The following is a 24,733-nucleotide window of genomic DNA, read 5'->3' on the forward strand; positions in this document are numbered from 1 at the left end:
TGAGCCTGGGCAGCTCATGCGCTGCTCTGCGAGGCATGCTGTATTAGAGTATGGATTTGAAGCCCCGCCCACTTTCCGCCCGTATTTGTCATTGGCTTGTGTCATTGTCCTTCGTAAATGCTGGCTTTTGATCCGTTTATAGGCTTGTTAGTCCCTCCTTAGTACTGCCTTGTCTTCATTTGTAACCTCCCATGAGGACTGACCCTTTTACTTCATTTGTTACATCGTATGTCTTATTTAGTCTGCAAGCACTATTTTCTTTAATGCGTTTCTCCTACTGCAAGCACTACATGCTTTCCTGCAACATTCAGCGCGCTGTGCGTGCTTTTACAAAAAAAGCATTTGTTTGTAAACGTGACAACATTTTTTTTGGGATTAAAGCGCTGCTTAACATGCTTTCACTTCAATAGCGGCCGCCGACCTTTCCTTAGACACGGCTCGTCTAAAAAAGGGGCGTGGCCTCTATTAACATGGAAGCGCAGCATGGAGCACAACAAGCATTTGCAATGCAATAGGTCTCGCATTTTGGAAACTTTGACCTATTGGGATTGTAAATAACAATACCTTTTATTATTGCAGGTTTTTTAAACACATAAATAAAAGGCATTGTCATTTACAATTTCAATAGCTCCTTGTAATTGCAAGACCTATTGCATTGCAAACGCTCGTTTGCCTTCCTCTGGTTTAAAGACTGATAATGGTTAAAAATAAAAGTTAAATTCTAATCCAGAAAAATGAATGCCACCCACACAATCTGCACAAATTAAGCACTGTTCCAGGCTTCACTGACCAGGGTCGTGAGAGACCACCTTCTCTTCTTAGCAGCTTGAACCTATCTGGCTTATTAGAGTGATCTTGTTTGTACATATTTTTAGCCTGCTCTGAAAGTACTCTGGTCAGGTGTCCTAACTAGTCACAGGAATGATGGAAGGGATCTTAAACTGCACATGCCATCAGATCAACAACAAATGCAAGAGTCGAAAAACAGGTTTGGTGTGTTGTTTTAGGATTACATTTTGTGACACGGAAGTACTTTTTACCCACACAACTCTCTTATAATCTAAATTAATCATAAGGTGGCTGTGGTTATCTTGCTTCCTCCACCGCCCCTTTTCCCTGTGTGCCAAGCCCTCGCACTCAAATTTGAATGCCTTGCACATTGCTAAAACTACCAGATAAAAACATTTAACGTGTTCATTAGTTAGGATAAGCATTCCTTTGTGTTCTATCTATTAATTTGCAATTCAAAAGCATTTGTTGCAAGTAGCTGAAGGTGGTAGGCTGGTTATGCCAATGAGTGAAGAGCATTCTTCTTTGATACAGAGCAAATTCTCTTCAAAGCTATTCCGGCATAATTTCCAGTTTTGCACTTTGTTCACCTAAAGAGTTTAAGCTGTGAAATAAAACGAACAAAGCCAAGCATATATTGAATATTTTTTATTCTCCTGAAACCATGAAATTCATGTGATGCTTTTTATATTGTCAGCTCTAAAATGAACAATTGATCATATTTACAATTGTCTTAGGTGAAACAAACATTTGTGGGAACTGACTCTTAGATGAACGCATCACACAGTTTATATTGCACCAACATCTGTATACAGCTTTACATTTCATTTAAGTTAACTTACATTATCACAGTGCAAAACTTTTACTGTTTGCACGACCAAAAAAATAAAATAAATCTGAAATGATGATCTTCAACTGTAGTCGTACATTTTAAACTTTTAACATCTGTAGTGTTTTTAATTACCTTATAAATAGAATTGCATATTGTACATAGCGGTCTTTAAAGTAGCACGTTGGATGATACAATACAGAGATTTGGCTACTTACAATTGAAGGCATGCATTGCAATGATATTGTACATTTTAGAAACGATGACATTTTACAGAGATATCTACGGAAACTTGTCAGGGTTCTCCTTTGCTCTTCTTCGTAGACCAAGGATCTTCCCCGATACGGCAAGAGCCCGGATTCTCTGCGAAGATCTCCGCTTCCTTAAGCTGTATAGCACATTTTTACATTTTTATATTTGTAGCCCTATCTGTAGCACACAGGTTCTCCGCGTAACACACACATTTCTCCCCCCAACAATTTTGTTAAACACATACATGCAGAGAATTTTTTTGGTAGAATTGACACTAAAACACACATGCACGCAACAAAACAACCTTACATTCCTGCAAAATATTCTAGGGCGGGATTACTCCATGGGGGCTGAAAAGGAAAAGAAGAAAATGTGAATAAAACATTAAAAAGTACAGAAGCAGGTCGAAATTATTGAAAGGGACATTTAGACAATCACATTCTACTGATGAAATAGAAATCTTATTTCCCTTTCAGGATTATAGAATTATGGCATTTGTCTGAATGTACGTCACATCCTTAAATACAAATAGATATGTTATGCTACTTTAACCAAAAATCAAAGAACAACTAAACTGTGACAGCAAACCACAACAAACTTGTGCATTTAGTAGTAAGGTGTGGCGTGTTCTTGCAACTGCAGTGAAAGTGCCGCATGTGTCAAATTAATCACACCACACTGTGACTTTTCATGTCGTATCCATTTTCAAAGTGAGTTATTAATCTAAAGGTATTTAATTACAGGTGTATTATTAATTAGAATCCTAGTAGGGAACAATCAGGATTGAATAAACAATGCAAATAAACAGGTTGATGGCAAATTAATTATTGGCTATGACCATTTGTTAAAAAACACTTGACATGTTGCATTAAGGAATATACATCTAAATGCCCAAGGCACACCTCCAGATTTGATTAGAAACCATAACGGTAGACCGTTCTGCTGCCTTGGGGAAGATCCACACACATACATATATGTATATTTACACATACATATATGGTCTCAATAGCCTTCCCGGGTTTGTACTATAAGAATAGAATCATGTAAGGTTTCCTGTTCCAGTGCATGTCTGTGACTTCATTGACATTTCTTCCAATCACACCCTTGGTCTCTTTCAACCTTTTTCCAAAGATCTAAACTTGCTTTTGGCATATACTGTATACCAAGAATCAGACGCATGAGTATCTTACATATTTCCCTTTAGATACGTCTTGGAGAACAACTGATGTTACAGCAAATACTCAAATCCCCCAGGGTGTGAAAAGTTAAAGAACCAAACTTTTTTTCAGTGGACAGGAAGCTGGCTAACCGGTGGGGTATGAGATTAGCAATCATTCTGCAGGCGTACCCTACATATAACGGAGACCGTCCCCGATAAGTGTTGCTAAGAAAATATTCTCTGGACTGGGGTCCATGTATGAATCACACAGAAGAGGACTTCAACCAGTAGTGGAACAGCAGCTGCAAGAATTGGGGAAGCAAGCAGTACTGTGTTTTAGAGATGAATGAGCTTACAACCAAACATAGAAGTTGGGAAATTTAAAGTAGACGCTTTTAGAATAAACAAGGAGCACTGTGAATTCAAGGACAGCCTTGGACATCACTGTTAACAACTTAATTTTGGTGCTAATCAAAGAACATGTTTATTTATAATGTAGATAACATATGAGATGTTCACAGTGGTGTAGCAAGGGGGGCAGTCTGCCCTAGGCGGCACGAGTTTTGGGGGTGGAGGTCCCCCCTGCTCTTACATGCGGCTGCCGCTGCAGGACGGCAAAAGTAGGAACCGCCACAGGTGGCCAAAGGTCTAGCTATGCTGCTGGATGTTCACTAGATAGCAGATTGAAAATAGGCAGCAAGTTGGAGAGCTACACACAGAGATATTAGGGTCATAGAGAACTTGGGGCAGTAAAGAAAGTGCTGTCACAATTAAATAAATAACCTTTTAGTGCTATACGTCTTTATTTTGATCTCATGTAAGAAGCAAGTTGGGTCCAATTACAAAGTACTGACAAGGAAAATTAGAAGTACTGCACGTACATTTTGAAAGATTTTAGAGTCAAACACATTTATGGCAAAATAATGCTGCTATTGTGGCATTCTACAGATCCCAATTTACTTCAAATGAAGAGCACCAAGGTTTTAAGGACGTGGATGGCTGTTTTTGGGGGTAGGAAACATCCAACTCATGCAGCGGATGTGTAACATGGTGCGTGATTCACTTTAAAACACACTAAAGGTGATAGGAGGATGTTTGTAATACGTCTAACCACTGGTAATAGCTCGGGTTGGACTCGGCTATATGCAAACCAGTCTTGACCCTGGGGCAGTCCCGCCCTAACTGCCAAGCCAGGCCCTCCCGGAACCGAAACACTAGCAAATCAGGACCGGTGATGCCCTAATTCTGGGCTCATCAGCCGGGTACACCTTGGTCAAGACTGACCTGCGTATGGCTGGGTCCAAACTGAGGTGGCATGGTGAGCAAAAGAACGATTGGTTGGAGTACTACATGAGCGATAGCCGGGGGTTAGACTTACTGTAAGCAGCCTCCCATTACCTTTTGTGTGTTGAATGATGCACTTTACCATTATATCCTTTTGGGAGTAGAGTGTCGGTCAGGAAAGACTACATAGGGAGCACACAAGTTGCACCTCCAACTGCATGTCCACTTGTATTTATTTTACATCAATTCTGTTTCGTTGTTTTAGACAAACACAGTCTTTCTTCCAGATTGCCAAGAGGCACACAGGATTTGAAACAGAAAGCTAGGACAACATATTGGCCTAAAATTGCGAGTTACTGCTTCAGATGTTCGGTCTTCAAGATCTTAGGAAAACAAACTAAGGGTCTGATTATGAATTTGGTGGATGGGATACCTTGTCACAAATGTGACAGATATAAAGTCCACCGTATTACAAGTTCCGTGGGATATAACGGAGTTCTAATTTGACGGACGGAATATCCATCACATTTGTGACAGAGTAACACTGTCCACCAAACTTGTAATCAGGCCCCAAGTCTCTTAGTTCGCAAAGAGGAGGGGAGGGACTTCAATATGTTGACCGCAGAGTACCCATAAATGATCCGCTTGAATTGTGGGACTACCAGTCTGCAGTCAGAAGATCACCTAAAACCGTGGCTTGGCTCATGAAGGCAAAGTGTGCTTGTAAGAAAGCTTGGATATGAGGATAGAAAGTCCATGGAGTATATGGCTGTGGAAGATAGACTGACAGCTACAATAATAAAGATGATAACATGTGCCAAGGCACTCTTGGTTACAGACAGGAGACCAGGCCGCTTCATGTTGTAGTATACATCCCATTATCATGGGGGAAGGGAGTATAGCTGAACCAAGCTAGGTTATGCCTTTGCCTTAATGGCACATAAAAGCAAGTTACAATTTAGGAGAGGTCTGTCATTGATTCGAAGACACAATGGCAATAACAGCCAAAAGTAGAGCTATTCTGACACAGTACATGGGGCACGTGGACATCCAAGTACAAAAGTCCAAACACAATGCCATGTTATCAAATCTGGTGCACGTGAAAGTTCAAAATGTGCCATACTAACTTGATATGCATCTGGAATTTAGAGTTAATGGTCTGGTTTGGATAAGCCTTAGGCTGAAGGCCGAGGGAGTTACAAACGGAAGAATTCTGAACTTCTTGAAAAACCACCTTCGAAAGAGGCAGGGATGCTTTAATGTGAGGCATGTATGGAAAATGAGCAAGAAACAAGGGGAGATAAAACTGGTGCATCAAGACATCAGAAATAACAGCAACAGATGCAGAAATCCATTATGGTCCTTAATACGATGATCGAAACAGCAAATTATACTGTGTTCATTTTTAAGAAATTAAATCAGTCACTCCAGTTAGAAGTGTTGAACGTATTTGAAAGAAGTGTGGGGAATGACATTCGGAAACCAAAGATCTCAAGGGAATATACATTTTCACTCACTAAAAAGAGGAAAAAACTGTTGGCTACCACCACAAGAGTAGGGGAGGGGTGTATTAAAAGCTAAAAGCAGGAGGGGACATTGCAGAGAGGAACACCTAGAGTAAAATGATTTACTTATAAGAGATTTGCAATGTATTCAAGATGGGAAATATTTATGAAGTGCTTAACTGGCATATCAACTTACAGAGGTGTCTTTTATTGCAACTTATATAAAGGTGGTTAAAGCATTGGAGCTGAAACAGAACTTGAGGCTCAGTCTAAGGATTTGCTTAAGAGAGAGGATGGGTTCGATGGTAAGAACAGATGGAAGAGAGTAGGCAGTCTCACTCCACAAACCCTGCTACAGGTTGGTGGCTAGTTACATTGGCCAACACACCTCAGCTCACCAATATGTACATTAATAGAACCCATTATTTCAATGATGATGATATACTCTGAGGGCAGGGAATTAGGATTACTTAATCATGGCTCTATTGGTAAAGGACCGTACCAGCCGTTGTATGTACCTGACCCAGAAATTTGATCAAAGAAAGCGATGGAGATGGTGGACATGGGCCTCAGGTCCTCTCCCTCTAAAAACACGCCTTCAGATGTAACACCTCTGCTGATGCACTGAGTTAAGAACTGGCTTAGATTCAGCAGGTCAAGTGGTGAATGAAGTTCAAATGCATCTGCAGCTTTCCCGAAGCAATGAAAGTCAACCAGATGACACCTACCTCTAGAACCTGAAGGCTAATAAAGACAGACTTGGGGAAAACTATGAAGAAGGATAAAAACTCATTTATATGATGCAGCAAATAAAATGCATATTTTACTCTTCGCTCTGAACGCTTAACCCCTTCGCTGCGGGGTGTTTTTCCCCCCCTGAACAGGGGGAGGAGGGCCACGCGCGGGCCCTGTGCTTGTGACAAGCTCGGCTCATCATGAGGCACAGTGCAGCTGCACTCATGACGAGCAGAGCTCGTCACAACCACACCCATTTTTCGAACGTTCAGCACAGCGGGGTAATTATCCCTGCGTGCGAACGTTCCAACGGCTGTGACGAGCTCAGCTCGTCATGAGTGCAGCTCAACCGGGCCTCATGACGAGCTCAGCTCGTCATGAGCATGGAAGAGGTTAACAGGTACTAGTAGTGTTTATTGGAGCTTTGCAAAATAAGTAGTCCAGCTTATTGATAATGATCGACTCCTGGTCCAATACAGGCACCAAGAGCTAATATCGTATTTTTTTCAGTTTGTCTCTAGAAGCTGTTGGACGCAGCAAAAAGAAGCAGAGGACAAATTACAAAAAAAACTGGAATGGAACACGAGGCACTTTGTTTATTTTAATTTTATGCGCTGTTAGGTTTTTAGATTTCTCTGGTAATATTGCCTCAGAGCGATATATCTGGCTTTGTTAAGAAGAAAGAAATTCAGCTGAGGTTTAAAACGCAGAAAGTTGCTTCCACGATTAGATTCGGAAGAAATATTTGGGCTATTATTCTAATAAAACATTCGAGCATAGTGCCTCAGATCTCTGTTTGGAATCTTAATGTTTTTTGCTTCTTCTTGCCTCATCTGATTTTTTTTTCTACACAAATGCATTGTATGCAACACCCCCTTTCACCTCATTCCCAATTCTTAATACACCATAGGGTTACCCTTAAAATGCACTTTATAAGGTTTCTGTTGGGTTTAATGCTCCAATTTACGGTACATTTTTATTCAGAAATAACCAATAGGATATTTCACAAAAGAAACGATTTTGTGGTCTGTTCCATCTATATTTAAACCTACATCGGCTGGACATCTTCTTTGTTGCGTGTATTTGTACAGACCGTTCGTGGGTCTCAACCATTTTACACACCATTCTTCATATATTAATTTTTGCATCCTGATTTAGTTTAGTGTTTTTTATGTATTGACAACTGTAAAATTAAGTGGCATTTTGGATAAAATGCATTATATTAACATACTGAACAAGGAAACTAATCCCAATAAGGTACTGGGAGATGTATTAAGGCAGCTGGAGCTGCTGTAGCATGAGAGGCCTGATGAAAAACAGACCAGACTAGTTTATCATAAATCCCAGCAGTGCACACTGTTCCGTCGGCTGCACTAAACTGGGGTGAACAGGCCTGTAAAAGAACCTATGATGCGGATATTGTGAATTAATAATACATTCTCTATGTATCTAGTAACCAAGATATGAAAGCTGCGAGTTGCATTGGCCAGATTTCTCAAACTTCACATTTAGACTTGGAGGGCTGCTTTGAGCATTTTGTGTACAACTCTGCAGAGCTTAGTCTGAAAACATTTGTCACTGGCCTTTAAAAAAATGCATTCCTTTTAAAAAAAAAAAACACTTGATTATAGCAAATGCATCCATTCCCACTCACCCTGTTAGCCTTATTATTTATGAGTAACGCTGGCTAAACACATTCATGCTTAATGCTATTGCAAGAGTGATCAATTTATTCAACTACACCCTCCAAAGGAGACATTCATGTTTTCTGTCTACCTACAAATGTGTGCATGTAAATGTTTACACTTCTATATAAAAGTGCTTCCAAAGGTGTACTCGCTTGTGTGAAATCCGATTAAAATAAAACGATACCTCTCGTCTGGACACTTGTGTGGCCCATTCAAAGGTAGAGGGTAACGTAGCACCCAAGACAAAAATGCTTAAGAAAGGTGGTTTAGCGCAAAAGTAACGGACTGTCAGGATTAGGTCCATGCTCTACCAGAAGGAAGCCTATTCAGCCAAGGTTACAAAAGACAAGTCTCAATGCTTTCTATTTAAAGCAGAGAGATACCTGAAGGTCAGTTTACAGTCATCCGGTATTCCATCCATAAACACTCCTGAGTTGATAGGTAGAGATATATTCTTGAGATTATGTGCATCTGATAGATTAGAGATCCCTGAGTATTCTTCTTGTGACTCCAGGACCCCTCCCTGAGATGTATTCTTGGAGGCCAGGCTCTCCACTTGAGAAGGTTGCCATGGTAAAGGTCAGGAGCATCACTCACTCAATGGCCAGGAACCGCGTAGAGCGGGGCTCGCGACACCTAGTGTCATGGGATTCAGAATATGGTGAAAACACAATGCTGGTAGAATTTATAGAGGAATACAGTACTAAAACGGGAGGGCGTGGGCTCACTAGAACACTGAGGTATGAACAGCAAACTGCAGGACTAGAGATAGGCAGAGTCCTGACATGAACTAAGCCTCATATTCAGCCAGAAAGCGATTGAGTTCCTTCTGAAAAACTAACCCCAGGTGAACTCCTTCAGAGGAGAAAGCCTGAGGAGGTCTGTGCGGGCTCACAAGTATGTTAATTACTTAGTACATTGTGTACTGGGTAACCCAAGTCAATCAGAAGTTTGTTTCGGAAACTCGGGCTATGAAGATGGAAGCGGATTCCTCCAACTGGCTGATGTGCTAAAGCGACCCCTTGCACGTTCGGTTATGAAGCTCATTTGCTATTTGAGGATCGTGGAATACATTTTCACTGCACATTAAAAACGCATACGGAAGTGAGAGGAGTCACTGCGTTGTCGCACTGCATGCTAAACGTGTTGGAAGGCTTCCTGGAATAGAGTTCACACTCACAGCATTTTTAAATGGGCCAAGTCAGACAGCTCACTTAGCCGTCGGTTAAAAGTGGGTCGATATTTCCGTGTTATGAATCGCATCAGATAAATAAACACACCCTTGGGGCTGCTGCCCTGGGTGCGATAAACACCTCCAATTGCAAGTCCCCCTTCAAAATGGAATTGAACATGCACATTTCGGTGCTTCCCACACCAATTTCAGCATGTCCCGGTATTTTCCGAGCATTTTTCCTCCTCGTAAACGTCAGCAATTCTGACCTGATGATAGTTGCTTGCAGAAACTGAGGATTTGGAAAACTCCGACCCAGGTGAAATTGACGGGCCTATGTACAGTTGCCGCAATTTTCCAAATCACTGATAATCGAAGCCCTAGTGTTAACCTCTGGGTATGAACTGCAGAGTTCTGTTACTGACATCCTGCACTCTGTCCCAATCCTAGCTTATTCCTAAACTTTCCCACATTATTTCCCAACTGTTCAAGGGTAAAGGAGTCATTCCATCCTCTTATTCATGGGGTGAGTTTAATGTAACAAATTAACCTTTTTAATATTAATCCCTCACCCCTTATCTATAAGCCTTCCAGATCGATTTGCTAGGAAGAGTTTCTTATCCTGAAGTAGGCGCAAGTTAACATTTTTACTACTATAGAAAACACCGACATTATATGGTTGTAAAATGATATACTCATTCAAGTGCTTCATAAACTGATGTGAGTGATGTCTTAAATAGGCAAAGAAGCAGGCGAGACCTCTAGGAGGCCCAGTCACACATGATTAGGTGGAACCCTTAAACCAGAAGCAAGCAGGGAACTGCGGGTAAATTGGCGCAGAATATAGATGCACCCTGCTTTAAGTGTGGTGATGATAGGTGAGTAGGAAGACCAAACACCATTCATAGACATTACATTTTCCCCAAATGAAGTATTGATGTCCATTTTAGTCAAACTAATAATCAAGCTCAGAAGTATATGTTGTTTCTTTCTTTTTTTTGTAATTCTGGAGTTATAATGGTTCTATCCCTCCTGGGTGATGTAAGGAAACCAGTTTCAGGCTTGAAGCCCTAAAGCTCAGATGGCCCTTGTTTAAAAGTGATATGGTAACCATCTAAGGTGTATTTTCCATTGTAAACTTTCAACTCGACCAATCAAAAAGGTGACATTTCTTCCAAATACAGCTCCTCCGCATTGGTGTAGTATTGATAGAGACGCTATCCATGACATTGCTAAGCATGCAAAGACTTTTCTTGCTTCTTGTAATCAAGCATTATGCTAACCTGAGTATGCCAGAATTAGACCAGGCTCTCACCTGATGCCTTTATGCATGCATGTTCACCTTATGTGAAGGGTAATGCAGTGTGCACTCTGTTGTACATACAATAAGCCCATCCTCTATTTATTTTTGCTTTTGATCACCCAGATCAAATAATAGATATTATCTGGGCTGTTCTGCTGGCACGTCAGGCTAGCTATGTTTATCAGGTAATGAAACTTTAATACTAAAGTAATATGCATTGCTTGGCCTCTGGTGATCGTCTAATCTCGCCTTGTCCTAGAAACAACATTGACCACTAACCCTTTTTCTATGATGCTTAAGGATTCTTGCCTTGACACATTACTTTTCTTCCCTCCTGAACCCTGTAATGAACTTGCATAATTGTTTTCTAACTTACTCTTACGAATCTTAGTGGAAATTACTATAAACCGATGTCCATCCAGTTATACTAGAGACCTTAACATAGGGTTGTGTCGCCAGGAACCAAGTGCCTGCTTAATCTGGTGTCAAGTGTGAGACATATAAATATTTTTTGAATATTGAATGAAGAGGAAGAAGGTTTTGACGCCTACAAGAAAATAAGCATCCCCAGTGTTGGGTTAAAACCTTGCTATCTTGGACTCATATAGTTAAGTTGTTTTACACAACAATACACCCGAGACATGATGCATTCACAACACAGATACACCTGGGCATCGGCACGCCAACAGGACACACTATTGTGCAGCAGAACACGTTCAAAGAAAACATACATTCACTGCAACCTTAATACTTCTATTCAGTAACAGTATTTCTGGTGAATACATAATCTTCTTGCAGATTCCTCATCTTATGAATACCCCTTTCAGGCGACATACTGGTCAGAGATCTATCTCCCGTAAAGGGCTCTCCGGTGATTGTGGATGTGGGTGCGACCGACATCACTGGAGCATATTAGACACAAACATGCTTCACTGCTCGCTCTCCATATATGTAGCTGTAGAATCTGGTTTTTGGGGTGAATGATAGGACTATCCTGTTGCAGGAGTAGGTGTTCTGTGTGCGGAGGGGAAGTGGTGGCAAAAAGCATGAATGCCACATTGATGTATCAGATCCTTCTTGTCCATTCTGGAGCCAGTTGTTTCTGATCCGCACACACCTTCTGCAGGTATCTGATCCGAAATGGGATTGGCTGTAATGTATACAGCAGGCCCTCTGAGCAGGTGAACCTGAAAGGCATCTCCCTGGGAACCATCAGGTGGGAAGAGTATACTACAAAATTAAGGGCACTTTCTGTTTGGAGTCGTGGTGAAGAAATCTAAAAGAGAAATCCCAATGCACAGAGCCACTGCCTTAACCAACTTCCTAGGCGTGGCGGCCACTGCCTCCTCCGCCACTCACCCACCACCATGCGTTAGGCACCAACAAGAGGCAAAAGACTCCACACGTGCAAGACCTCCATGACCAGGATCCAAGCTAAATTCAGACATCAGAATCATCACTGAAATATCTGCGATCCATGAGGAGTGAAGGCCTTCATAAGGACTGCGTCGAAGACTATTCCAAAAAGGTCAGCCAGTTGAGACTTCACTGATTAAGGAAAAGCCCAGGTTGTGGAGGAAGTGTACTGTAAACTGAAGATGTCCCTGGATTTTGCCATCACCAACCAGTCGTCCAAGTGCAAGAATCCATGGACTTACTTCAGATTTCCACAACAAAGAGGCCAAAGCCACCAGAATCCTTTTTAAAATGCGTGCCACTGTTGACAGTTCAAAAAGGAGGACCACAAACGCTGGCACTGCACCATAAACGTCAAAGAGTGCCAGTGGGCAGAGAAATGGGAAGATTAAACCAGACATTTCATGGGAACCCAGTAAAATAGATCAAAGCAAGGAGATGCAGCATCGCAGCTGTCCGCAAAGACAAAGCTCAGGGTCTGTTTTGACACATCCAGTTCAATACTCACCACGTTACAGAACAACTTTTTCATATGGTCTTCTTTGATTTCCTGTATCGGGCAGCCACAAGGAAAGTTTTGAAGGCTATGTTTAAACAACCAGACCCGTCATTGAAGGAGAAGGACAAAATGTGCAAGTTACCTGGAGCAGACCTATGCCATCTGGTGTTTTACCTGTGGACTGCTGCAGCTGAAACGATACAGCCATTATAGAATCCAGGAGCTCTTAATTAAAACCTCTGTTGCCTTCCAAACAACTGTTAAGAGTAAACTCCCTACAAGGAATGGCCAGAGGTGCAAGAAATATTCCCTTTTGGTGAACTATCTAGACCACTTGCATTTTCTAAATCCAAGTAGATGCCAGCACCTATATTTAAAAGTGAGCTGGCGTAATATGCCTCCGAGTCATTATCTTACATATGGCCTTCGTTCTTATCCACACCCGAGACATCTGAACTAAAAATTCACTCAAACAAGTGAACCTTTTGTCCTGGGGAAGTGCTCACCATATGGTTCTTCATTCAAATTAGCCTTCAAGTTATCCTTTGCCACACAGATAATTTCCTCAAATAAGTTCTTAACCAGAGCCTGCTTTTTGGACAACCTGGCTGTTTCGAAATAGACGCTAAAGGGCCAAAGCCACATTTGATTTTAACTCCAACATAAGCTCCAAGGCCAAAGGGGTTGGGGGCATGGCGTTGGACCAATAAGCCCACAGTAATAGACCTCTCACTCCCTTATCCGAGGAGTAGCCCAGGTGAATGTGGGTCACCATGAAAAGATTCAGCATTGCTAGCCAAAAGATCTGTGCAGTGTCGGGCAAAGGACTGAGAAACTCTGGTTTTGTCTTTTGAGGTGCCAGCAAGAGGTGCGGGTGGGATGTTCACCAACAGTTTGAGACTTGCAATGATTCTGAGAACCGGGGAAGAATACTTCTCCTTCCTATGATGTGTTTTGTCCTAAGGTCTCTTAGGAGAATTAAACGTGACACCTTTTGCAGTGAGAGTCTCCCTGTGGGCCTTAGCCAAAAATTACTTGGCCTCCCGCTCCTTTATGCTTAACCAAAATGTATTAGGCCTCCCTGATTACCTTTAGGTGCATGGAGGTACAGTCTGCAAAATCATGTTCCAAGCCTAGACACCACATGCAATCAGCATGGGGACCCAAACATGGCTTCTTGTTGCACCATCTGCAGAGCTTAAAGCCTGAGTCCCTTTGAGGAGACGTTTGATGAATTCGAAAGTCATTGAGAGGAGAAAAAGGTTTTCCAGAGCCATCTGAAGCCTGCAAGGAGTATTCATAAGGAGGGGAATCTGTGGGAAGATGTATTCATCAGAATATGCCACTAACCAGCCATTATTGCACCCAAAAGCACCCTTTATCACCAGTTATTTTACACAGATCTGCTGGACAATGTCCTTGCTTACCAACCTTCTAGTCGGCTGGATAAAGGCCTTTAGCCTCACCCATTAAATTCAAAATGTTGTACTCGCTATGTAATGAACTTAACTCATTTAAACAATACAGCATTTCAGTGCAACCTCACTGATACACTCTTCATAACCCAAAATCCAACCTGCAACTGAAACATCAGACCAGTTTCAAAATCTTCAGAGGGTAATGCAACCTAGGAAGACCTCTGATGAAAGCAGCGACTCTGTGTGGGAAGGACTCTGTATTGTTGTTAAGCCGTTCTCGGATTTCTCAAAGTTAAGTTTAGTTTTTTAAAATTACCTTGAAGAGTGTATCATCATTTTGCCTAAAGGTGGCACTCAGATAATTTACAGAAATTAAAGTACGATTGCCTTTCTCCAATTTGTAATAACCTTGTACAGAGGTTTATCACAGAAAAAACACCCAAACAGAGACTAAGAAATGGCCAGCCCTCAGTCAGATTGCTGCATAGATTTGCTTCTTTTCTTGGATCCACTTGCCCTCCCAGCAGAAGTTTGCTTGGCGTAGGGCGTACAATATTCCCTAGCCTATCAACTGCATATGTTTCAGTTTATTAGCATTTTTGCCATTCATATACTATTTGTTGCTTTCACTACTCTATTTTCATTTATTGCCTACAATCAGGAAGAACGATATTTCACATAATCAGTTCCTTCCAAGGTGTCCCAATTTCTGTTTAGTGCCTGAAGCGCTCTGTAAATTAATTCATATTTCCTCTAGTCTAACAATTCCCTGAAGCAATTAAGATCAAAGCACTTAAGAGACCGATAAATTAAATTTTCATATACAGAAGCAATTGATCTTTGAACATTGTTTTGCTAAAGTTAACACTTTGCACAAAGGACAGCAACATCCTTTAGGTTTAAAGAAACCTGAAAGCGGTTAAGTCAGGCCACAGCATCTGGAACACCAGAGGCAGTGACAATTTTGCAGAATGTTGAAGAAATATAATTCAATGATCACGAAGAAAGTACTAAAAAAGCATTAAATCTTTAACGACATATTGCACTTGTCAGGAGTAAAGCAAAATTACAAAGTTGACTTATAATTTGTAGTGAAAACTACAACCCCCTTCTGCTTCCCATAGTCATACCATCTGAATCAGGTCACTTGTCGGATGGTATGAACATGCTATTAAGAGAGTGAGGTACTTCCCTACACCTGAAGGCCAAAGCAAAAGTGTGTGATAGATACATCAGTGTAAGGGAGCAGTTCTCATTCAAACTTAAGGGATGCATCTGCACCATAGCAAAAGAGGCTTTAGACAGGAGCTCCAACATTAGGGTCAATAGAGGTTCTGGGCCCACCCATCACACCAACATCCAAGAAATGCTTTGTATCAGGTAAGCCTCCACGGAGTCTCAGAACTAATAAAACTGTTCAGGGTGAACACAGTAGTCAGAATATGCAGCAAGCTGAGCACAAATTAGAGTGGGCATGGTGAGAAGCTATGGTTGTATAAGGAAATTGGCAAAAGGCCAGCCTATACTGAAGGGCTCACCTCATGGTATCAGGACTGTACCTAAAAAAAAAAGGGGGGAAAAGACTACCAAACTAACTCTTATTTGCCTCTGTGCCGACACTTCTGAGTTGCTCCTTTTAGTTCTACACTAACATGTAACTGGATTAAGAATATAAATTATCTATTGAACACCTAGCTCTAGAAAGGCCCTACTGACTGTTGATGGATGCTTTATTTGTTTACAAAATAAATAACAAAAAAATAAGGAGATGAAGGCACTGAAAGTAATGTACAGAAGATGGTATAAGTGAGGCTGGAGTGGGAAGGACAAAAAAAAGAGTGTTGGCCCCAGCTGTTGCTTTGACAATGCAGGTCAAGAAACTTCAATTTAAGTTGAGTTGTACAAGCAGGACCTACTAAAAATCAGTACATTTTTAGTGAGGACATAAAAAGTGAAAAAGTATTTGTGCAAATGAGGAGTGAGACTATTAAGACCACCGTAGCGGATCTTGCTTGAAAATGACACTACCAAGGGACAAATCAGAGGAAAAACAAGATTATTGAACTAGAACACAAGCAGAACAGGATGTTCTACTAGAAGAACCATTGAATTGTTTTGGTGTCATGAAATTTGATGCCACGGAAGAAGGCAGCACAATGACTACAGGGCATATCTGTTCAAAGATACAGATAAGGTCACAACCATGAATGCCTTCTTGATGTCAGCCTACGAACACCATTGTAGCACCAAGATTGTTTGCTGATCTTTAGATCTGTGATTACATTAGTCGAAAGACATGAAATCCATGGAAGATAATGTTTGAGGTGAGTGCTACTGAGAGTGATGAAGGTGCCAAACACAGGTTATATAAAGGTCATATTGATGTCTGTGACAAATTGAGTTTGAGCCAAGGATGTAGAATGCTCACTACAGTTTACTAAATCAGGCATTTGGTGACCGTCCTGTGCTCCACAGACACGGTCGCTCCTCCACGCTGCTCCCCGACCTGCCTACCCTCACAGCCTGGTATCGTTGCTCCGCTCTGCAGCTGCCCTCACAGCCTGGTATCGTTGCTCCACTCTGCACATAGCAGGACCGCTTTAATTCTTTAATTGACTACATCGCTATTATTTATTTATTGTAATTAAATAGCGCTGAACCACCTCGCCTGCTAATTAGCCGCTTGTACCACTGTGCCGTCGCTGTGTTGCCTTGACTGCCTTTTCATTTTCATTGACTTTATTCTCTGCACGTTTAGCATTACTTTGGCTGCCTGCTCCGTTTGGCGCTGCCGGCCTTTTTGTTGTTGTTGATATTGTTGTTTGGGTCGCCCTGCCCGAGTCTCCACCCCGCTCCCGCCTTCCCAGCTGACCCTCCCTCCCACTAAGACTATCAGACCCGCGTTGTGGAAATCGCGCTGTGACCGTCCTGTGCTCCACAGACACGGTCGCTCCTCCACGCTGCTCCCCGACCTGCCTGCCCTCACAGCCTGGTATCGTTGCTCCGCTCTGCAGCTGCCCTCACAGCCTGGTATCGTTGCTCCACTCTGCACATAGCAGGACCGCTTTAATTCTTTAATTGACTACATCGCTATTATTTATTTATTGTAATTAAATAGCGCTGAACCACCTCGCCTGCTAATTAGCCGCTTGTACCACTGTGCCGTCGCTGTGTTGCCTTGACTGCCTTTTCATTTTCATTGACTTTATTCTCTGCACGTTTAGCATTACTTTGGCTGCCTGCTCCGTTTGGCGCTGCCGGCCTTTTTGTTGTTGTTGATATTGTTGTTTGGGTCGCCCTGCCCGAGTCTCCACCCCGCTCCCGCCTTCCCAGCTGACCCTCCCTCGCCCCTCCCCTCCCATCATCCTCATATGACAGCTACTCTTGCGCGCAGCGTTCACGCGCAGCGTTCGCGCCCAAGCCGCGCCGAAGGTGCGCCAAAGGTAAGCCCGTCCGCGCCTGGACCGCGACCAGCGCCAGTCCCCCTGCTCTATGCCGCTCCCAACCCCCCAGAGTAACTTATGATGCCGCTACTCTCCTCGCCTTCAACGCAGGACGCACCCCACTATGCTGCGTAGCTACCCCAGGACGTATCCACGGCCCATTCTCCTGCCTCTCCTGTAAGTTCAACTGCGTCAGGACCCTCACCAAACACACTTCCTCCACACACAGCTCCGAACCCAACGACTTGAAATGCATCCTACTAAACACCCGCTCGGTCCACAGACACACAACCGAACTCTGGGACCTAATCGACACTGTGTCACCTGACATCGCCTTCCTCACTGAAACTTGGATGAATGCATCTTCCGCCCCCGACATCGCCATAGCCATACCGGACACTTACAAGATCATTCGAAAAGACCGCACCATTAAAAAAACTGGAGGAGGCATCGCCATCGTCCATAGAAACACCATCAAAATTACAACCAGCTCTGACGACAATCTTGCAACCGCCGAACACCTCCACTTCCAGATCCACACCGACCCCAGGACCACCCTTAGAGGAACCCTCATCTACAGGCCCCCAGGCACCCGATCCCAATTCAGCGACGACATCACTGACTTCGTCAGCCCGCACGCCCTCGCCTCCGAGAACTACATTCTTCTAGGAGACCTCAACTACCACCTTGACAACATTCTCGACAACAACACCACCACCCTCCTGGACAACCTGTCCAATCTCGGACTCAATCAACTTGTTGACACCCCCACTCACACAGCCGGACACACGCTCGACCCTATCTTCACCTCCAGCAAGCACATCTCCTTCGATCACACTACAGCTCTCCACTGGACGGATCACAGCTGTGTTCACTTCAGCTACAAAACAACCCTGACCCACAACCGTCCACAACCCATTCCCCGAAGAAATTGGAACAAAATCACCACCGACCAACTCCTCGCATCCCTCAGCCAAAACACTCCCACCCTAACAACGGACCCAGACCAAGCGGCCACAAACCTCAGGCAATGGATCACACACAGTGCGGACGAACTAGCACCCCTGAAGAAACACCAGTTGAAATCATTCAACAAAAAGGCTCCCTGGTTCAATGATGACCTTAAAAAATCCAAGAAGACATGCCGCACCCTGGAGAAAAATTGGAGAAAAGAACCAACCTCAGACAATATGACCTCCCTCAAGACAGCCACCCGCAAACACCACCAACTGATTCGATCCGCCAAGAAATCAGCATTTAAGGACCGTCTTGACAACAATTCTCATAACAGCAAGGAACTCTTCAATATCGTCAAAGAATTCACCAACCCTCTGGCAGCATCCAACGACATCACTAACTCCCAAGACCTCTGCGATGCGCTATCCTCCTTCTTCTACAACAAAATTGCCGACATCCACAACAGCTTCAAGAACACTCCCAATGACCAACTCACCCCACCCCCTTCTGATCCCACCCCTCCAACTAACTACCTCAATTCCTGGAACCCAATCACCATTGAAGATACCACTCGCCTCATGAACTCAATCCACTCTGGCTCACCTTCTGACCCCTGCCCCCACTACATCTTCAACAAAGCGGACTCCATCATCGCTCCCCAACTCCGCGATGCCATCAACTGCTCCTTCAACTCAGCCACCTTTCCAGAAATATGGAAACACGCCGAACTCAACGCCCTTCTGAAAAAACCAACAGCAGACCCCTCAGAACTGAAAAACTACCGACCCATCTCCCTCCTCCCTTTCCCGGCCAAAGTCATCGAGAAAGCCGTCAACAGCCAACTCACAGCATTCCTTGAATCCAACAACTCCCTGGATCCCTCACAGAACGGCTTTCGAGCCAAACACAGCACCGAGACCGCCCTCATTGCGGCGACCGACGACATCCGAGCTCTCCTGGACAACGGTGAAACAGTGGCCCTCATTCTTCTCGACCTCTCCGCCGCCTTCGACACTGTCTGTCACAACACCCTCATACAACGCCTCAACAACATCGGCATACAAGGAAAAGCCTTGGACTGGATCATCTCGTTCCTAGCCGGGAGAACGCAGAGAGTCCGACTCCCCCCTTTCTACTCAGAGCCCACCGAAGTCATCTGCGGCGTACCTCAAGACTCCTCACTCAGTCCCACCCTCTTCAACGTCTACATGAGTCCCCTCGCCTCCATCGCACGTCGACACAACATCAACATCATCTCCTACGCCGACGACACCCAGCTGATACTTTCCCTCACCAAAGACCCCAACACCGCCAAGGACAGCCTTCACGAAGGTATGAAAGAAGTAGCCGAATGGATGAAACAGAGCTGCTTAAAACTCAACTCAGACAAAACTGAGGTGCTCATTCTTGGATCCTCCCCCTCAGCTTGGGACGACTCTTGGTGGCCTCCCGCTTTGGGATCAGCGCCCACACCCACTGACCATGCACGTAACCGTGGCTTCATTCTAGACTCCTCTCTCTCAATGTCCAGACAAGTCAACGCTGCATCGTCCTCCTGCTTCAACGTCCTTCGCATTCTCAAAAAAATCTTCCGCTGGATCCCCCTCGAAACAAGAAAGACTGTCACCCATGCACTGGTCACGAGTCGACTGGACTATGGCAACACTCTCTACGCCGGAATTACAACAAAATTGCAGAAAAAGCTCCAGCGCATCCAAAACGCATCAGCGAGACTCATATTAGACATCCCGCGCCAAGAGCACATCACCGGTCACCTAAAAAACCTCCACTGGCTTCCCGTCAACAAAAGAATTACTTTCCGCCTTCTTACCCACGCACACAAGGCCCTTTACAATCTAGGACCAGAATGCCTCAACTCCCGACTGTCCTTCTACTATCCCACCCGCCAACTAAGATCATCCATTCAAGCCCTCGCCGCAGTCCCGCGCATCCGAAAAACCACCATGGGTGGTAGATCCTTCTCCTTCCTGGCTGCCAAGACCTGGAACTCCCTCCCCACCCACCTCCGCCTTACTCAGAATCACATCTCCTTCAGAAATGAACTGAAAACTTGGCTATTCGATAAACAATGAACCCCTCCCTCTAGCGCCTTGAGACCCTCTGGGTGAGTAGTGCGCTTTATAAATGCCTGAACTTGAACTTGAACCCTTCTCGGAAACGTAAATAAGCACGAGAATCAACTTAAAAAACATTTGTGTAAGGTTTTAAATTTCAGAGAACCCGAACAACACGGGTAGCCATCAAACTAAACCCACATCAAATAGTGGGAGAAATTTCTCATCATTATAGAGAAACATGAAACTGGGCTTTTCTCAATTTAAGAGATATCTGGCTAGGAGGAAAAACAATCCGGTTTGTATACCTCTAAACCAATGTGCAAGGCGGCAGAGTCCTATGAAGCAGAAGATTAAAGAATTTGTGCTAGCCGACCCGTTTGTTTTTGTGAAAGCTATCTCTCAACCGGTCAAAGAATATAAAGCACTTCTTGTGGAGACTGAGACAGGCAGATTGCAAATTTATCAGGAATATTCTGATATTGCTTGGGAAAATTCCAAGCATAATTTAACCGTTCTGGAAAGGACAAAAGCTTACCTGAAGAGGTTTACACATAGCATAAATAAGTAACCTTTTGGGAAATGCGGTCTGTGAACTTTCATGGAAGAGCTTTGAGAACAATTTTTGGGGTAAGCGTACTAAAGCTGCCAGATTTAGCATGATTCTCAAAGGCCTTCTATAAATTTCTTTTAACCTCTTCGCTGCGGCGCGAATTCTCCCACTATGCGGGGGAATTCCACGCGTGCGGAAAACGGACGGCCCCAGCCATCTCTACCGCACACGCCCACCGTGACGTCAGACGGCCGGGGGCCGTCCGACACACCGAAGAGGTTAAATAGTTGGTTATCCAAATTTATTTCTTATATACATGTCATACTGTGCAAGAAAAAGGTTTCAAGTTTCATCAACTGAAGAGAAAACATTCTCAAAGAGAATGCAGCTGAAGTTCCAAGACTGGTAGTCTGCAGTTAGCCATTCCCTAATGGCACACTATACTTTCAGAGTCATGACCGGGTGCAAAAGTCATGAATTTAGCAGCAATTACTTTATCAATGTTGGGAGCGTGGACTTTATCTTATATGAACAGACTCACAATATGGCAGGGATCCCGTCCTTTTCAGTCTACCTTGAATAAACCTTACGAAAAGTTATGAATTATCTTTAAGTGCACCCTCAAACTATCTACACAACATTGGAGCAATATTTCACATGACCATAATTTACTGGATAGTCTGTTTAAGAATTTCAAACACATCATGCCTTTTGAGCAATAGCAGGAGACACTGCATGGTCTACCTCTGCAGGTTCAGACTACAGTTCAACTATTAACCTTTATGGTACGACCTCCATGCTCCTGAAATATGGAAATATGACTAATTTAAATGTGTACTAGCTGTGAAATAAAAATCTAAACCATAACCATCTTGTGTGAGCCCTTAATTTAGGAGAACCTTTGGACATCTTTAGAAGCATCCTCTGATCAGAGTTAAAAACCTTTAATTTTCCATATTAAAACCCTTTATTTGGGAAACAAGCAAACCAGTTGCAGAGTGGTGATGTATCCTACAAAATTCCAAATTATCCAAAGATTTCAATGAAAAAACATTCTTTGTTATTTTTCATAGATTCATAGGTCTAAAATGATCTAACAAAGCCAGGCCGTTTGGTCAGCTTTTTTTCTAGCATGGACTGTGTTACAAACTCAACCTTTAACCCAAAAGTGAGGCCAGATGTGAATCTGTAGAAAATGGAGACCTGCTACTACAAGCTGGTAATGATTTCCTCCGGCATTGGAAACATTGTGAGATTCACAGGCTTTGAACAGAATTGAAGGTTCAATCTAAGTGTTGAACACTATCTCACTCGAGTCCATATCCATTATCCCAGCAGTAGCACCAGATGACAGTGGGCAGTTACTAACTTGCAGATCTCCTCCAGAAAGGATTTACCTGGAACAGCTAGCTGTATTTGCCCTATCCCTAGCAGCGCTAGCTTGCTCTCTTTAAGGCAAGAATTAGTTTGCTCTCTAATCAATACATGTAAAAATCTTGCCATTACCTATTTGGACAGAAACTGTTCCATTTGATGACCGAAAAAAACATTTTTGTGACCTAAGCTTTTTACTTCTTAGTAAATCTTTAGCTATCTATGATCTTCAAATGTTATCTTGATATAGCCGATTGATGGACCTTCTCAAAAAAGCTGACTGGATTTGCTTCTCACCCCTTCCCCAATCGGACTACTTGAAAGGCCCACGAGAACTACATAATCCCATAGAGCAACCGGCCTCAACAGATGCGTTCCAACAATTTAGTGAGAAAGCTTCCCTCATGGATCCTTGTTTGTCAATACAAAGCTTTGGTATTTAGTACAAGCAATGGATACATGTGGAGTTTGAGGCCACAAACAGATGTTATTAAGGTGCAGATCTTCTTCCCTTGCTAAGAGAGCATGGGGCAGTCTTCAATCCAAGTAGGTGTAGCGCCACGTGAATCTCTTCTCTGATGGCCAATTCGTATAGGACATGAATTTTACGAGTTTGAGACCCAATTTCTCCAAGAAAGTCCAAAGATTTAAATGTGCATCAAGACTAGGATCGATTCTGCTCTCGCATGTAAGAGGATGGACTGGTCGCTCGTCTGACCACTCTGTGTCAATGCAACTATTCACAAGCACCCTTATAATTTTGCCCTGCTAGTCACGTATTCTAAGAAAGTCATTCACCCAATAAGGCTTCATTAGTTACCAGAATTGATTGCAGTTGTGGGAGGAGAAAAGGAAACAACGTAACTGCTTACAAGTAATGGTTGTAATCCACATCCTTTACTATTCAAGTGCCTGCCTCTGCTGATTTCCCAGATTCCTTTTCTCCATGGCGTTTATTAATTGAAAGCTAGGAACATACCAAGAACTGGCATCACAATACAGTGCACTGTTATACATGCAAAGGTAGAGCAGTGGTATAACACATACATGATAGTCATTGCCTAGACTTCTGCCTCAGTGGTGTAGTTTAACCACAAACCCCATATGCTCATGTTTTGGGAGGCACACCTTACATTTGTAAACATCTTCCACTGTGGCACATCAAATCATTTTGTGAAACCGTTCCTGTAGGGGCAGTGCCCTGGGGGAGTGCCAATGTCAAGCTATATCACTATTAGCCACAAGAGTTTGAGTACCACCAGGCTTCTGGTAGCTGTTGGACCTCTTCATACATCCATTAGTCAAGATAATGTCTTTCTGGGCTTGACGGCAACAGCTCTACCCACCACCTCGGAGGGGATCGTATGTATTCAGGACCAATACTTCTGTATAAGACAAGTCCACACGGAGGTAAAAGGTCCCCAGTTCAGTTTGCACGCAAGGCAACTTGGGTCTGAACCCTGTTGCATTGACTGGGCCGCGAGGGGCTTAGTAGACCCCATTGAAGTACTTCAGCTGCATAAGGCGAAGTCTGGTAGAGATCGCCAGTATCCTGAGAATTATTCTGATCTCTACCCTGTCAGCCCTGTCTAATGGACCAACATACTGCTCTCATCGGTCTTGAAGTGCCACCATATGGTCAGAAGTATTAGTCACCAGCGAGTGATAAAGTCTAGAACTACCTTTGCTCTCAAAGGCAGACAGTGGAACCTGTTCTTCTATGGGGTTGTGGGCAGGGAGTTTAAGGAGGGTGTCTCGGTTTGCATCGACTGTGTGTCCTTATTGTAAATAACAGTAACAATTTGTGTGGTACAGATTATGACACTGCAGAGAATGGGGGGGAAATGACTCCCTTCCCAAATATCTCCTAACCTGGAAATAGAGATGAGATGCCAAGTTTTTAAGCTGTATAACTTGACCATGTGCTTCAACAAAGAGCCCTCTCATAGTGGTGTTTCTGCGGTCAGAACCATATCCCGGTTGATCCATCAGAGCTCGGCGCCAGCATACCATGCTGTCCGATACACTAACTCTACCACTACCATTGGGTCATCACGGTCAGAGAACAGCCAATCTTTAAAGGGGAGAATTTGGCTTACACTGTAGTATAATTGGATGTCTGCTATGCCAATGGTACCCTCATATGGTGGAAAAACATATTTCCTACAGGAGAAAACAGATTCAGCGTGCCTACCGTTTGGGGGGGAAAAGATTAAGGGAGCTCATGAGGGAAGTCTTGCAGGTGGTAGAGCAGTTGAGGACGAGATATTTTAAAACAGAGCC

The 24,733-nt window shown here is 43.4% G+C and overlaps 1 protein-coding gene across 2 annotated transcripts in view; it reads right to left on the reverse strand.

Moving 5' to 3' along the window:
* Positions 1–1,422: 1,422 nt before the first annotated feature.
* ATP2A2 (ATPase sarcoplasmic/endoplasmic reticulum Ca2+ transporting 2) overlaps positions 1,423–24,733 on the reverse strand; it is a 258,289-nt gene continuing 234,978 nt past the window's right edge. For both annotated transcript variants that reach the window (XR_013602562.1, XM_078667497.1), the window contains exon 21: positions 1,423–2,220. Coding sequence is in view for 1 of the 2 variants with exons in the window: in XM_078667497.1 (XP_078523623.1) it covers positions 2,207–2,220 (14 nt within the window). In the remaining variant the exon portion in view is untranslated. The remainder of the gene's footprint in view (positions 2,221–24,733) is intronic.

This window comes from Lissotriton helveticus, chromosome 11 (genome assembly GCF_964261635.1).
Source record: "Lissotriton helveticus chromosome 11, aLisHel1.1, whole genome shotgun sequence".
Classification (NCBI taxonomy): Eukaryota; Metazoa; Chordata; class Amphibia; order Caudata; family Salamandridae; genus Lissotriton; species Lissotriton helveticus.